Genomic DNA, 16,394 nt, shown 5'->3' with positions numbered 1-16,394 from the left:
ATGGAAACTAATCAAGGAGAGAAGCTGCTTAGAACTAAGGAGAAATTTCCTGAAGGTGAGAACAATTAACCAGTGGAACAACTTGCCACCAGAAATTGTGAATGCTCCAACACTGGAGGCTTTTAAGAAGAGACTGGACAGCCAGTGATGTAGGGTCTCCTGCTCAAGCAGGGGGTTGGGATAGAAGACCTCCAAGGTCCCTTCCAACTCTGCTATTATTCTGTAATAAAATAATTAGTGAATGTTTGGGGCATTGCATCAAGACAAATTCCTTGTGTGTCCAATCACACTTGTCCAATATTCTATTCTATTCTATTCTATTCTATTCTATTCTATTCTATTCTATTCTATTCTATTCTATTCTATTCTATTCTATTCTATTCTATTCTATTCTATTCTATTCTATTCTATTCTATTCTATTCTATTCTATTCCATTCCATTCCATTCCATTCTGTTGGCGTTGTGACAGGGACAATGGGTTTCCTTTCTGAGGTCTGCAAAGCACAACCTCGCTTTATACTTTGATCCAAAGCCCACCTGCAATTTTTCAGATGGAAAGATTATGAGAAAGGCTCCTGTGTTCGAGTTGTGCTTAAAAGGGGGTAAAATTCGAACCCAGGCTGCTTGTGTTTGGCCTGACCATACTCAGTGGCTCTTTTTTATTTTTATTTTTTTTAAAAAAAGATTTTAAAAATGGTTCCGCACGAATCCTTTTAAGGCTTTCTTCCAGAAAATGGATTCTACGAGAATATGATGCGGCCCAACAGTCTTTTAGCGCCATTCCCCTTCTGAGAGATGGGCTCCGTGGTGCGTTTTGGAGACAGGGAGTCTTGCTGAGGAAGGCAGAGGCTGTTCTTTGCCGTTCTTTTTTTTAAAAATTAATGGCTGTTTTCTTGGATTCGTGGAAACCTAGGGGACTTAGTGCCAAATTAGCAGCAGTTTGAAGAAGCGATTCCGTTGTATAGTATTTCTTGAGCACTTAACAGTCGTGGCCAAAATTGTGGAAATCTTTTGGAGAAAAGTGTATTTTCTAAAATTTAGCTAATAACGCCACTTTTTTTTTTTTTTTTTGCAGCAGTAGCATAAAATTATATATCCATGGAAAGATAATTTAATCAAGAATGCGATGCAATAACTTTTAGGAAGGATTTGCTATTAGAATAGCAGTGACAGTCTAAAGAAGAAAAGTGAAAGAGGTAGAAAAAAACGAGACATACAAAAATGATCCCCATAGAAAAAAAATGAGATATATGAAAATGATCCCCATGTCAGTTAATACTTCATCGAGTAACCTTTAGCATGAATGACGGCCTTACGACGTCTTCCCATGGAGTGAGCCAAGTCTTTGAGTTCTGCAGCTGTTATGTTGAAACCAAGATTGAATGATGGCTTCTACGAACTGGGTTTTATTGCTGGGTCGCTTCTGACTCACAAGTTTCTTTAGATTTTCAATGGGGTTAAGGTCTGGGCTATTCCCAGGCCATTCCAGCAACAGAATATTATTATCTTGAAACTCCAAAAAAAAAGTGGTGTTATTAGCAATCAAACCTCAAAAAATACACTTTTCCCAAAAGGTTCCCACAATTTTGGCCACTATTGTATATACTTATTTATGACATCGTTCACCTCTGTCCTGTTAAAAAAAAAAGGATCAGATAGGAGGGCATCGCAACACAACACATCGTTGCCAGTTGGGAATGGGTGGAAGAAGGATTTAAACCGGAACTGAGTCCGGAATTACTGTTGTAGGCAGCGGCAATGCTGTTAGAAGTCCATTAGGAGACTGGAGAGTAAACCAGAAGCTCTGTTTACTCTCCAGTCCCCTAATCATCCTGGTTGCTCTTCTCTGCACTTTTTCTAGAGTGCCAACATCTTTTTTATAGTGTGATGACCAAAACTGGATGCAGTACTCTAGGTAGGGTCTTACTAAGGCTTTATAAAGTGGTATTAATACCTCCCTTGATCTTGATTGACTCCCTCTGTTCATGCAATTTAGGATTGCCTTCGCTTTTTTGGCTGCCGCTGCACCCAGCTGGCTCTCGTCCTGCCTTCTGGCGCTTTGGAGAATAGTTTGACCCCCTCCTCTCTGTGGCAGCCCCTCAAGTATTGGAAGGCTGCCATCCTGCCTCCCCCTCCCCCCTATTCCAACTCTTCAAACTTCCTTTCTTTGCAGAAGGAGGCACGCTGGGTCACGGAGAGGGTGTGGAATTGCAGTGCCGAGTGTAAACAGGAGGTCCTCACCATTCCGGTTTTGATGTCGGTTTGACCCGGCTGGAAGCTTTGGGGACAGCTGGCCGCAGCCGAAGGCTGGTCAGCAATCTGACGATCAAAAGAAAGTCCGTTTTGAATTTTCTATTTCGGCAAGCAGGTGGTTTGATGCCTGGAGCAAGGTGAAACTTTTTATTTATTTTTTTTTGGTCCTCCTCCAATGATGCTCTTGAGTGTCACCATAGAAATGATAAATACGGCCATAACTGGAATTATTAAGGTGGCTGAGGAACGTGTGCTGCCATCAAGATATAGAGAGGGACAAGTTTTGAGGACGGAGAATAAGCTGCCGACGTACCCTTTGGAAGGAGATAAAATACCACGTCGCTTCTGGCCTTCAGCGGGATACGTGTCTCGGGATTGAGTCTGCCGGGAATGTTTTTCAAATGATCTGCTTCGGAATTGCCCTTTGCAGAGACGTACAGGTAGTTCTCGAGTTACGACCATTCATTCAGCGACGGTTCAAAGTTACAATAGCGCTGAGCGTGGGGGCAATTCCAACCAGAAGGGGTTACCATGGCAGCTGAAAGCGTGGGGTTGCCCTTGCTGTCATGGGATGTCCTGTTGTACGACTGCCTCGCTTAACAACAGGAGTTGCCATCGTAACCTGAGGACTACCTGCATTGGTAAAGGGTGTGTGTACAAATGAGACTTGATCAGTGGTAAAATTCAATTTTTTTTACTCCCGGTTCTATGGGCGTGGCTTGGTGGGCATGGCAGGGGAAGGATACTGCAAAATCTCCATTCCCTCCCCACTCCTGGGGGAAGGATACTGCAAAATCCTCATTCCCTCCCCACTCCTGGGGGAAGGATATTGCAAAATCTCCATTCCCACCCCACTCTGGGACCAGCCAGAGGTGGCATTTGTTGGTTCTCCGAACTACACAAAATTTCCGCTACCGGTTCTCCAGAACCTGTCAGAACCTGCTGGATTTCACCCCTGGACTTGATCCCGTAGGATCTTTCAGACTCCTTTGGGAAACGTGTGTTGGTACATGACAAATGGTTCTGGAACCTGATTTTTTTTTTTTTTTCCCGAGCTCTTAGTTGGATTCAACTGAATCGTTTTCTGGATTTGAAGATTTGATGTGAGTGAGGCCACGGGATGCTTTCAAATCGGGCTTTTGAATCAAAAATTCACACAATGACGAGATTCAGTCGGTCAGCAAGTTAAAATATTTTTAAAAGAGCAAAACAGAGGTGGGTTTCAGCAGGTTCTGACCAATTCTGGAGAACCGGTAGCGGAGAATCGGTAGTAAAAATTCTGACTGGCCCCGCCCCCATCTATTCTCTGCCTCCCGAGTCCCAGCTGATCGGGAGGAAATGGGGATTTTAACCTTCCCCTGCCACGCCCACCAAGCCACGCCCACCAAGCCATGCCATGCCACGCCCACCAAGCCACACCCACAGAACGGGTAGTAAAAAAAGTTGTAACCCACCACTGGAGCAAAAGGTTTAATAAACAACCAGCTGAATTCCATTAAACATTTGAGATTTCTCATTCGGCGTAACAAAATCGCATTTTGCCTTTGAAGAAAGAAAGTTAGTTTTCCATCTCCCCCCCCACTCCCAATAGGTGGATAGGATTACAGTTCCCATCGTCCCCAGCTCATAGCACCAAACACATTGCAATTTGGGGAAGACGGGGGCAAGTTCAGGATGGTGGGCTTGTCTTCAAGGGCAGCACCGTGTATAAAGAATAGTGGTAGTCTAGGTTGGGGAAATTGGACTCTTGGACTATTTTTGTCTATTGAACATGCCAAGTTCAGCAGGGGATACATATATATGGATTTTTATGGCTGTCCTGTGACTCTGGGCAGCTAACAAGAATTAAAATACAATATATAATACGTGTATGTTAAAAGAATTAAAAACACCATTCCCAACCAGTTACAGTACTCCTCATTTAGTGACCGCCATAAGGTAAGTCGGTCATTAAGCAAACTGACTGCTAAGTGAAAATACAAGTGTGCTTACAATCTTACTTCACGGAGGTCTTAATTGTGAGGATTAGGTTATTATCCTTTTTAAAATCAATTTTGGATTAATTCATTAGATTAAAATTAGTGTTTCACCCCGGTCGTAACTGCAATCTGCCACTAAACGAGGACTACCTGTCACCCAAAGTAGCTCCTTCCACCACAACCTTGACTACATTTCTGGTTCCCAAACTTGTGACAATAGCTAGATTTTTTTAGCTTTCTTTATAATCTGATACAATGGAATTACCACGTTTCCCTGAAAATAAGACCGAGCCTTATATTAATTTTTGCTCCCAAAAATGCATTTAGGGCTTATTTTCTGGTTAGGTTTTATTTTGGGGGGGAAATATGGCACTAAATGCACCCATCTGGCTGACGATCTTAACTGGGGCTTATTTTGGGGGTAGGGCTTATATTACGAGTATCCTGAAAAATCATGCTAGGACTTATTTTCTGGTTGAGTCTTATTTTCGGGGAAATACGGTACTAAACTCCTCTGTCTGCTGACAATCTTAACTGGGGCTTATTTTGGGGGTAGGGCTTATATTACGAGTATCCTGAAAAATCATGCTAGGACTTATTTTCCGGTTGAGTCTTATTTTCGGAGAAATACAGTAATAAATTCCTCCGTCTGCTGACGATCTTAACGGACTTATTTTGGGGGTAGGGCTTATATTACGAGTATCCTGAAAAATCATGTTAGGACTTATTTTCCGGTTGAGTCTTATTTTCGGGGAAATACGGTACTAAACTCCTCCGTCTGCTGACAATCTTAACTGGGGTTTATTTTGGGGGTAGGGCTTATATTACAAGTATCCTGAAAAATCATGCTAGGACTTATTTTCCGGTTGAGTCTTATTTTCGGGGAAATACGGTACTAAACTCCTCCGTCTGCTGACAATCTTAACTGGGGTTTATTTTGGGGGTAGGGCTTATATTACAAGTATCCTGAAAAATCATGCTAGGACTTATTTTCCGGTTGAGTCTTATTTTCGGAGAAATACAGTAATAAATTCCTCCGTCTGCTGACGATCTTAACGGACTTATTTTGGGGGTAGGGCTTATATTACGAGTATCCTGAAAAATCATGTTAGGACTTATTTTCCGGTTGAGTCTTATTTTCGGGGAAATACGGTACTAAACTCCTCCGTCTGCTGACAATCTTAACTGGGGCTTATTTTGTGGGTAGGGCTTATATTATGAGTATCCTGAAAAATCATGCTAGGACTTATTTTCCAGTTGGGTCTTATTTTCGGGGAAACAGGGTAGTTTGAACCAAACCTGACTTTGGATAAGATATCAGTTTATGAATTTAATAAATAATCATCATTTCTCATCCCGGATGTCAGGCCATCTCTTTCCCAGCATTTCTGCATTTAAACCAGTAGTGGCGGTGGGGGAAAAAATCCTAATAGAGATGATGATGATTATTAATAGTTATTTTCTTTTAAAATTAAAAAAAAAAGCTTGCATTTTAAATCAGATGCTCCTTAGCGGTGAGGCTCATCATGCACGTCCCTTTCGATTGACATGCAGAATTGGGTTGGTGCAGCCGAGACTTATGCCCTCCAGATGGGTCCCTCTAGTGTGTCTCACAGTCCCGACACACGGCTGCTTGCACGTGGGTGTGATTTGCTACGGCGGGCCTGTCACCGGAGCCTTCTGCTTTGCTATTGATGAATTGCAGGCGTGTCTGTCTGGGAATCGGCCCTGCGGGATTGATGGTCAGAACGGACACGCCAAGCCGAAGAATAGGGGAACATGCCTGGGTCACCCACGTTCCTAAGGGAGGGGTGTGCGTGTGTCTCTTCGTCACCCACATTTCTTTTTCATAGATCCATCTTCTAATTGATTGACAGGTGTGGTTCCTGTGTGGTTCTAGCCTTTTTCTCTCTTTGTATGTGTGTGTGTGCAGAAGTTGTATCGGTTTAAATAATTCCTTCTGTGTTGGCCCCGAAACGGGAGTGTCTCCCGCTTCCTCTAATATCCTCGACTTACGACCACACTTGGACGAAAATTCAGAGATTTGGGAGACCGACATTTCTGTGGCCACACAAGGCAGGGGTGAAGTGAGTCACACCCACTTCTACGATGTTTTTTTTTTTTTTTTGTCATGGGTGTGTGAAGTGGAATAATTGCAGTTGAGGGAATTGCTCCGTCGTTAAGTGGATCTGGCTTCCTCTATTGACTTTGCTTGTCTGTTCTGACCCAGCTCTTCAGATACGACAAACCCTCTGAAGGTAAATCAAAGATTCCCTTATTAGGAGCGCCAGCAGCCCCGGCAAAAAGTTTCTCTCTCACCGCAGACTAACAAGTCTGTCCGGCAGGGAGATGAATAGTTGTCTGCCACATCTATTCATCTCCGCCCCCTGTCTTTTATCCCCAGAGGTAGGGTGGGGCTTCGTTAACAGCGGTGGCTCTTCCGTGCCAAGGACCGGCCCATAGATTTCCAGTGCTCTCCTCTCCTCTGCTTTCTGTGCATCTGCACGTCAGGCACTGGACCCAGCTCTTCCTCTTCCTCATCAGCCACCTCCAGACCTGGGGGCTGCTGACTCTCCATCTGAGGGCTGACGGACGGCCCAGGCTGTGCCCCTCTCAATCTCTCTCTCTCTCTCTCTCTCTCTCTCTCTCTCTCTCTCTCTCTCTCGGACAACTCCATTCCCTCTTCCCCTTCTCTCAGGTTGCCTTGATGCTGATCCTGACTCCCACCCCTCCTCCTCCTCGGATTTGGCTGCCGGAGGATCTGGCAGCCAACAGGCCACAGCATTGTCGGAAGCCAATTTGGAAGGTCTCAAAGGGGGAATCACAAGACCCCCCAAGATGCTGCAACTGTTCTAAATACATGCTGGCTTGCCAAGACCCTGAATTTTAATCACGTTGGGGGATGTTGCAATGGTTGTGAAGCGCGAGGAACATTTTCTCCGGTGCCGCCGCAACTTCGAACGGTCGCTAAACGAGCGATTGTAAAGCAAGGAGTACCTGTCTGTGGGAGAAAGACGTAGGGCGGGGGTCAGCAACCTGTGGCTCTGGAGCCGCATGTGGCTCTTTCACCCCTCTGCTGCAGCTCCTTGTCACTCAAAATATGCGTCACAAACTGCCAATGTGTGACACCCACCGGAATGCGATTTTTTGAGCTTTTCAACCCCCCCGGTTGGCCAACCATGGATAAATCCAAGAAAAGAAAAGTTTCAGAAGAAAACAGAACATTTAATTTGACTACATATGCTAGTTTTGCAGCCGCTTAAGAAATAGTCAGGCACGGGAAGGGTTTTGTGGCTCCCGGTGTTTTCTTTTTGGTGGGAAATGGGTCTAAATGGCTCTTTGAGTGTTTAAGGTTGCAAGACCCCTGACCTAGGGAGATGGGGGCAACGATTTACCGCCAAGGGTGACCAGAGAACAGACTACATAGCCCACAGCTGCATAACAAGAGGTAGAGAAACACAGAAAAGAATCCGAGGCTCTTAAAAGAGACGGTGAAAGATTTGTCCTTTCAGACTTCGTAAAATTCGCTCAGGGTAAGTTTTATAATACAGTAGAATTATCTCATCTGGCGGTGACTTCTTTCTCGTTTGCCCACCGAGGCCGAGAGTGCCAGCGACTCACGCTGTGCCCGCGCTGCTTTTTTCCCCCCCCAAATGTTTGGCCCTTCAGAGTTTGGTCATTGGAAACCGGACGGGCTCGGCTATTTCCAGACCATCAACGCCCTGCAATATGATGGATGGTGGGAATCACGATTCTGCTTGCTTCGGCCAGCCCCGAGTTCTTTTTTATTTTATTTTTATTTTTTTTAAATTTTGTTTTGTTTTGTGGTCTCCGCGTCTCCTTCTGATCCCGTTTGGAGTTTTCGTTTTGATTAAAGCCGCGTATTGTAAGGTTGCTGTGGCAACAGTTTAGTTCAATTAATCCTTTTGCCTGGGGAATAACATTAAAAGCAAGAAAATAAGAACCCCCCCCCCCCCCGAATAAACAAACAGAACGCCTCCTGAGCGGCTCCGATCAGATAATCAAGGATTCCCACAAAATCCCCGTTGAGTCAAAAACTTTCTTGCATTTGCAATTCCTCCCTCTCCCCCCCCCCCCTTTTTTTTTTTTTGGAGAAGCCAGTGGGGTGTTGTGAGATGGTTCGCCTTTAATCCAGTGGATTAAAGCGGCCTTTTTTTTTTTTCCAGATCTCCTTAGAAAAAAAAAAGGCAAGAAAAGCCTGTCTGGCCCATCTCCCTAGCCCCACAAAGACCCCCCTCCGCCTCTGTGTTGTCAAAGTTTCTCCTCTAATGAAGCAATCTGGCTGTAGGCTACTCTGACCTCTCTCGGCCGCCCCATGGAGCCCGGAGGAAGGGGAGGCCCCCCCTGCTTTGAATCCCAAGCTTCCCGTTTCTGCACCGCTTAGAACAAAAGGAAATCCAGCTGTGGAGGCTGTTTCTGCCACAGCTGGGTGCCTTCTGAAGTCTCCGAGGAACTCCTTAGGCAGAGTTAGAAGCTGTTGCCGAGGGAAACGGCCAGCCAGCATCTTGTGCTGCTCCCCCACTCCCGTCAATCATTTCATTTTTTAAAAAAAAAATAAATTATTAAGAAAATTTTATATTTTTACCAAGAGCCTTGGGTGGCGCAGCAGACTAAAGTGCTGTTAAGTAGCACCAGCTGCCTGCAATTACTGCGAGTTCGAATCTCACCAGGCTCAAGGTTGACTCAGCCTTCCATCCTTCCGAGGTAGGTAAAATGAGGACCCGGATTGTGGGGGCAATAAGCTGACTTTGTATAAAAAAGAACACCGCTTAGCGGGGGGCCGAAAGCCCTACTAAGCAGGTATATACAAAAGTATGAAGGCTATTGCTTAACGCATTGTAAGCCGCCCTGAGTCTCCGGAGAAGGGTGGCATATAAATCGAACCAATCAATCAATCAATCAATCAATCAATATGGCCGCCCGACTCACTCAACAGGGACTTCAGGCGGTGTACAAAAAAAAATCAAAGCCCAGTACAAAAGCCCATTACACACACAAACAAACACACACGGTAACGAAAGGTAGACCTCAACTTACTACCATAAAAGGTAAAGGTAAAAGTTCCCCTCGCACAGATGTGCTAGTCGTTCCCGACTCTAGGGGGCGGTGCTCCTCTCCGTTTCAAAGCCGAAGAGCCAGCGCTGTCCGAAGACGTCTCCGTGGTCATGTGGCCGGCATGACTCAACGCCAAAGGCGCACGGAGCGCTGTTCCTTTCCCACCAAAGGTGGTCCCTATTTTTCTACTTGCATTTTTTTTTTACGTGCTTTCGAACTGCTAGGTTGGCAGAAGCTGGGACAAGTCACGGGAGCTCACCCCTTTATGTGGCACTAGGGATTCGAACCGCTGAACTTTCAATCGACAAGCTCAGCGTCTTAGCCACTGAGCCACCGCGTCCCTTTATTACTGCTATAGTTGAACCCAATTTTTTTTTCAAAAAAAAATTTTTTAATTGGTTTTTCTATTAAATACATTTTTAGTGCTTAACAAACATTGTGTTGTCTGAATAATTATTGCTTAACCATTATAAATATACATTCTTAAATCTCCATCTTTTTTTCCCAGCCACTGGTAAAATAAGATTCCATGTTTGATAATCGTATGCATCTTCTTTCTGTTTAATTTTCAATGTTGCACAATCTAATCTATTTTCTTGACTATCTCTCTTCCTCTCGTGGTGTATCTTCATTTTTCCAGCCTTGTGCGTATATAATCCTCGCGGCTGTTAAAATAGTTGAACCCAACACTTCTGTTGTTAAAGTGAGTTTTGCGCCGTTTTGTGACTTTTCTTGCCACCGTTGTTAAGTGAATGATTGCAGTTGTTAAATGAGTAACACGGCGGTTGAGTGAATCTGGCTTCCCCGGTGCTTGAATGTGAATTTCCTGTTGATGCCAAGATGCAAATCCATTAGGAAAATGGATCCGGACGACATCCGGATCATTTCATCTTGGGTGACCAAATAGAGGCAGGGGAAAAAAGAAAAGAGAGAGAGATGGGCGACCTATAAATTTAATAAATAAATAAAATTAAACGCGGTTTATAGACATGAGGTGGAGACATTGGAGTGCACGCCTCTGATAACAGGAGCGGAGTTTCTGAATCAAGGTTTTGAAGAATGTTTCCTCTTTTTTGCTATGCTCTTCTGAAGCTGGGCATGTGGTGTTTGAACAGAAGCAAGGCAGAGTTAGAAAAACTGGTTTTGCAACACTTGTTCAGAGAGAGAGAGAGAAATGGGAGGGAAAGAGGGAGGGAGGAAAAAAGGAAGGAGTGAATGGATAGATAGATAGATAGATAGATAGATAGATAGATAGATAGATAAGAAGGAAAGAAAGGAAGCAAACAAGCAAGGAAGGAAGGAGAGGATGGAAGGATGGATAGATAGATAGGTTGGGAGGGAGGGAGGAAGGAAGGGAGGGAGGAAGGAGAGGATGGATGTATGGGTAGATTATAGATAAGGAGGGAGGGAGGAAGGAAGGAAGGAAGGAAGGAGAGGATGGATGGATGGATAGATTATAGATAGGGAGGGAGGGAGGAAGGGAGGAAGGAAGGAGAGGATGTATATATGGATAGATAGGGAAGGAGGGAGGAAGGAAGGATGGATAGATAAGGAGGGAGGGAGGAAGAAAGGAAGGAAGGAGAGGATGGATGTATGGATAGATTATAGATAGGGAGGGAGGGAGGGAGGGTGGAAGGAAGGAAGGAAGGAAGGAAGGAGAGGATGTATATATGGATAGATAGGGAAGGAGGGAGGAAGGAAGGATGGATAGATAGGGAGGAGGGAGGGAGGAAGGAAGGAAGGAAGGAGAGGATGGATGTATGGATAGATTATAGATAGGGAGGGAGGGAGGGAGGGAGGGAGGAAGGAAGGAAGGAAGGAAGGAAGGATGTATATATGGATAGATAGGGAGGGAGGAAGGAAAGAAGGATAGATAGGGAGGGAGGAAGGAAGATGTATGTATGGATAGGGAGGGAGGGAGGGAGGGAGGGAGGAAGGAAGGAAGGAAGGAAGGAAGGAAGGAAGGAGAGGATGGATGTATGGATATATAGGGAGGGAAGGAGGAAGGATGGATGGATGGATAGATAGGTTCAGAGGGAAGGAAGGAAGGAAGGAAAATAGCTCATATTTCATGCAGGGATCTGCCTAGGATCTACCTACACAGGTAGTCCTCGACTTACAACAATTTGTTTAGTGACCATTCGAAGTTACAAGGCCACTGAAAGAAATCACTTTATGGCCAGTTTACACACGACCATTGCAGCAGCCCCCGTGGTCACACGATCAAACTTCAGACGCTTGGCCACTGCTTCGTATTTATGACGGCTGCGGCAAAAGTCAAAACGCGGGGAAGCCAGCTTCGCTTTGTGTTACTCACGGTGGCGAATTCGCTTAACAACCCGTAGTGAGGAAAGTCATAAAAGGGGGCAAAACTCACTTGAACAACCGCCTCGCTTAGCGAAATTAGGACATTTCCGGGCTCAGTTGTGGTCGTAATTCGAGGACTACCCTGTGTAATTTCTTTTTCTCCAGCACAATTTTGGCAAACCAGCTGGGATCGCACGGATGTCAGGTGTTAAATCATACCCTCAATTTTTAATGGAATGCACAAGCTGGCAATTAAAATATATTTCGCCTCCGCCCTGCCCTGAGTTTATGAGCCCTGAGCTAAAACCAGCCTCTTGCTCCTTCGGTGGGGTGGGGTGGGGGGGTTTAACCTCAAGGGCAGGGTGTGGGCCTTCGTTTCCTTTTCATGTACAGATTAAGGTTGATAATTTATCTGGCTGTTTTTCATGCCAGAACATCTGGATTGGATCAGGGGGGACGTAACGACTCAGGCCCAGATGTTGTAGGATAAGGGTCAGCAACCTACGGCTCTGGAGCCGCATGCGGCTCTTTCACCCCTCTGCTGCAGCTCCCTGTCACTCAAAATAGGCATCACAACCGCCAATGTGCGACACCCGCCAGCACGCGATTTATTGAGCTTTTCAACCCCCGGTAGGCCAACCATGGATAAATCCAAGAAAAGAAAAGTTTCAGAAGAAAAAGCTGCTCAAGAAATAGTCAGGCACGGGGAAGGTTTTTGTGGCTCCCGGTGTTTTCTTTTCTGTGGGAAACAGGTCCAAATGGCTCTTTTGAGTGTTTAAGGTTGCAGAATCCCTGTTTTAAGATAAGGGTGCAGATCTGACCCATCTTTTCAAAGTTACACGAAATAAAGAGATTTTTAACATTGACAATAAAAACTGTTGCTGTGGGATATGCAGGTAGAGTGTCAGAATGAGAAAAAATGAGAAAAAAAAAGGCTGTGCTTCCCACAGGCAGTCCTCACTTAGCAACCGCCTCGTACAGTGACCGTTCGCTGTCACGACAGCGATGGGAAAAGGGACCGGGTGACCCTTTTCCTTGCGTTCACGACAGTTGCGGATCCGGGAAGCAAAGGAAAGCTGAAGTCAGATCGTAAGCACGGTTTCCCGTTTCACTTAGCGACCGCTTCGCTTAACGGCCAGTCGCCTAGTTCCGCTCCTACATCCCGCCTGCTTCCATGCGAGATGGGTTGCCAATGGTGGCTTTAATGTGTTGCTTGCTGCATCGTTGTACTGCTGGCTGTCTCAAAGAAATATAAATTTAAAAAAAGATATCATTTGCATGATCAGCGTTTACTGACTGAACAAGTTGCCATTTGGCAGTTCGGTGGAACACGTTAACCCACGAATCGTGGTTTGCAAACTATTGAGCACTGTCTTCCTCGAAACAGATTTTGGGGTGGGGGTGGAAGGTTCAGCTAGAAGAGTTATATCCTTGTCTGTCACTTGCCCCACTCCATCTCCCCCCCACCCCCCATTTAAAATCCGCTTATCCCTTTCTCTTCCACCCTTCCTCACTTTGGACACACAGTGGTAAACTCATTGTAGAGGTGAGAGATACTCCCAGTGTTCTCACATTGGTGGGGAAGGAAGCCTGGCCCCTACCACCCCCTCTTCCTCCTCCCCCAACTCCATCCAGATGCCTGTTGCTACTGGAACAATGCTTGGGGTGGGGGCCCTCCATCCCCCAACATTGGCATCTGTCCGAATCTGCTTGGCATTGCCAGCTTGGTCTTACTAACGATCAGCCAGACGGGCTGCCTTTTAGGGGTGTCCCTTACCAACCTCCTCTTCCTCCTCCCCCAACTCCATCCAGATGCCTGTTGCTCCTGGAACAATGCTTGTGGTGGGGGGGGGGCCCTCCGTCCCCCAACGTTGGCATCTGTCCGAATCTGCTTGGCTATTGCCAATGGATCAGCCAGCCTTTTTAGGGGTGCGGGGGTGGGAAGACAGGATATGGTGTGGGGGGGGGGAGGGGGGAATTTGAACCCTTTGCAGGTGCCTGTCTCCCCACCCCTGAGGGACAGTGTGGGGATGGGGGGGGGAAGAGACCCCGAAAAGTTGGGAAGTTGCTCCGAAAGAGGCGGCTGAGCTGCTTCCTTAGTGACGCTTGGCAGATTTTGAACTTTTTGCGCTGGGAGGGTGGGCAGGGGAAAAAAAAAACTGAAAAGGCACCCGTGGATCTGTGGATGGTGGGAAAAAAAGAAAAGAAAAAAAGCTGAAAAGGCACTTGTGGATCTAGCCGGTGGTGAAGGAAAAAAAGGGGAAGAAAAGCTGAAAAGGCTCGCGTGGATCGGGGGTGGTGGGGAAAAAAAGAAAAAAAAAGCTAAAAAGGCACGCGTGGATCTGGCGGTAATGGGGAAAAGGGGGGGAAGCTGAAAAGGCTGGAGTGGATCTGTCGGATGGTGGAAAAAAAAGAAAAGAAAAATAAACTGAAAAGGCTTGCGTGGATCTGGCGGATGGTGGAAAAAAGAAAAGAAAAGAAAGGAAGGAAGGAAGGAAGGAAGGAAGGAAGGAAGGAAGGAAGGAAGAAAGAAAGAAAGAAAGAAAGAAAGAAAGAAAGAAAGAAAGAAAGAAAGAAAGAAAGAAAGAAAGAAAGAAAGAAAGAAAGAAAGAAAGAAAGAAAGAAAGAAAGAAAGAGAAGGAAGGAAGGAAGGAAGGAAGGAAGCCCTGAACTTAGTCCAACGGGGGTATTAACAGAGGCCGAGGTCAGGCTCGGGGCGAGTGGATCGCTTTCTCCCACCGGCGGCGGCGGCAGGAGGACGAAGTAGGGAGAGACCCATACCCCTTCGGCGACCGCAGTGGCGGCGCCCCCTCGCTGGCCGAAATGTCAAGCCGCCGCCGGAGGCGCGTCGTAGCCGCTGATTTAAACACACACACACACACACAACAACCCAACGCTGCCGGCGCTGGCTGCGGGAGTCCGGCGGCGCCCCGTGGCTGCCGCCGCCGCCTCCTCCTCCTCCTCCTTCTCCGCCGCCGCCGCCTCGCCAGCCTCCTCCTCCGGCGGCGGCGCCTGCAAGGTGTAGCTGCTGTTGCCTCCTCCTCCTCCTCCTCCTCCTCCGCGGAGAAGCCGCCACCATGCCGGCCATCAAAAGGGAGCGCCCGGATGGCGAGGAGCTGGCGCTGGCCGCCTTCCACCCGCAGCCCATGGAGTACCTGCTGCCTTTAGCCGCCGCCGCCGCTTCCCTCCCGGTTGTGACCCCGCACCCGCCGCCGGCTTACGAGCAGCTCTTCGCCGCCGCCGTCGCCCACCAGCAGCAGCACCAGCAACGCGCCTACTTGGAGTTCCACGCCGCGGCCGCCGCCCCCCCGCCGCCCCCTCTGCCCGAGGAGCTGGTGCTGGAGCGCTTCTCCTCCTCCGCCGCCGTCTCCTCCACCGCGCCGGACTTCCAGCCTTTCTTCGACCGAGGGGAGCCTTGCCTGGAGGTGGAGTGCGGCGAGAACCGTGCCCTGCTTTACATCCGCAAACTCTGCCAGGGGAGCAAAGGGCCCTCCATCCGTTACCGGGGCGAGTGGCTCACCCCCAACGAGTTTCAGTTCGTCAGCGGCCGGGAGACGGCCAAGGATTGGAAGCGCAGCATCCGACACAAAGGTACCCCTTGGCCCACCCCAAAAAAAAGCGCACGTGGGGGAAAGCTTGGCTTCTCTCTCTCTCTCTCTCTCTCTCTCTCTCTCTCTTTTTCCCCCGAGGCTCTTGGGGTGGCAGGCGCTCTGCCCATGGGCAGAGGCCCTCTCGCCACTTTCCCTCCCTCGGCTCTTCATTTCATTTCATTTCATTTCATGAACTCAATTTATATGCCGCCCCTCTCCGAAGACTCACAATACATTTTAAAAAATCATTATAAAAAAAAAACATTCAAACATTAAAAACATTAAGGTCTGAGTCTGGTGGCTCAGCAGACTAAAAGCATTGTGATTAACACCCGCTGTCTGCAATGACTGTAAGTTCGAATCTCGCCAGGCTCGAGGTTGACTCAGCCTTCCATCCTTTCTAAGGTAGGTAAATTGAGGAGCCGGTTTGTGGGGGCCATAAGCTGACTTTGTATAAATATACAAAAAAGTATGAAGGCTGTTGCTTAACGCATTGTAAGCCGCCCTGAGTCTCTGGGGAAGGGCGGCATATAAATCAAATTAAAAAAAAAAGAAAGAAAGAAGGAAAGAAAGAAAGAAAGAAAGAAAGAAAGAAAGAAAGAAAGAAAGAAAGAGAAACTGACTTTGTATAAATATACAAAAGGATGAAGGCTGTTGCTTAACGCATTGTAAGCCGCCCTGAGTCTCCGGAGAAGGGCGGCATATAAATCAAATTTAAAAAAAAATAATTAAAAATTCATTCTTCGATGGGGGGGGCTACGGACTATAGGATGGAGGAGGAGGAGGGAGGAAGGAAGGGGGGGGCGCAGGGTAGGTCTGTTTGTGTGGTTTTACCCAGTCTTGACACCTCCTTCTGCGGGGATCATTGGTGGGGAGGGGAAGGGAATGCGCGCAGAGATCCTCTTGGATCGCGCGCAGCCTGGTTTGGGAAGAGGCGGGCGAAGGAGGGGGGGATGTTTCCCACCACCACCACCACCACTCTCCCCTGTTTTTTTGGGGGGGGCGGGTGGGGGGGGGAAGGAAGAGCGAGAGAGCGCGCGTTGGAGAGTTTTCCCCCCCGCGTGGTTGCAAAGTTGCGCAGAGGCGCGCGAGAGACTTCGGAGGTGCGTCCGTCCCCGCAGTTCGGGGCGGGCAAAAAGAGGAGGGAGGGAAGGAAGGAAGGAAGGAGGGAGGGAGGGAGGGAAGGAG

At 47.3% G+C, this 16,394-nt stretch overlaps 1 protein-coding gene across 1 annotated transcript in view; it reads left to right on the top strand.

Moving 5' to 3' along the window:
- The first annotated feature begins 14,693 nt into the window (after positions 1 to 14,693).
- SAMD11 (sterile alpha motif domain containing 11) overlaps positions 14,694 to 16,394 on the top strand; it is a 110,121-nt gene continuing 108,420 nt past the window's right edge. Inside the window, exon 1 of the mRNA XM_070955967.1 lies at positions 14,694 to 15,207. Coding sequence (XP_070812068.1) covers positions 14,694 to 15,207 — 514 coding nt within the window. The remainder of the gene's footprint in view (positions 15,208 to 16,394) is intronic.

This window comes from Pituophis catenifer, unplaced genomic scaffold (assembly GCF_029215685.1).
Source record: "Pituophis catenifer annectens isolate HBS135680 unplaced genomic scaffold, rPitCat1.0.hap2 SCAF_18, whole genome shotgun sequence".
Lineage (NCBI taxonomy): Eukaryota > Metazoa > Chordata > Lepidosauria > Squamata > Colubridae > Pituophis > Pituophis catenifer.
The sequence above is the reverse complement of the archived record's forward strand: the minus strand, read 5'-3'. Positions and strand labels throughout refer to the sequence as shown.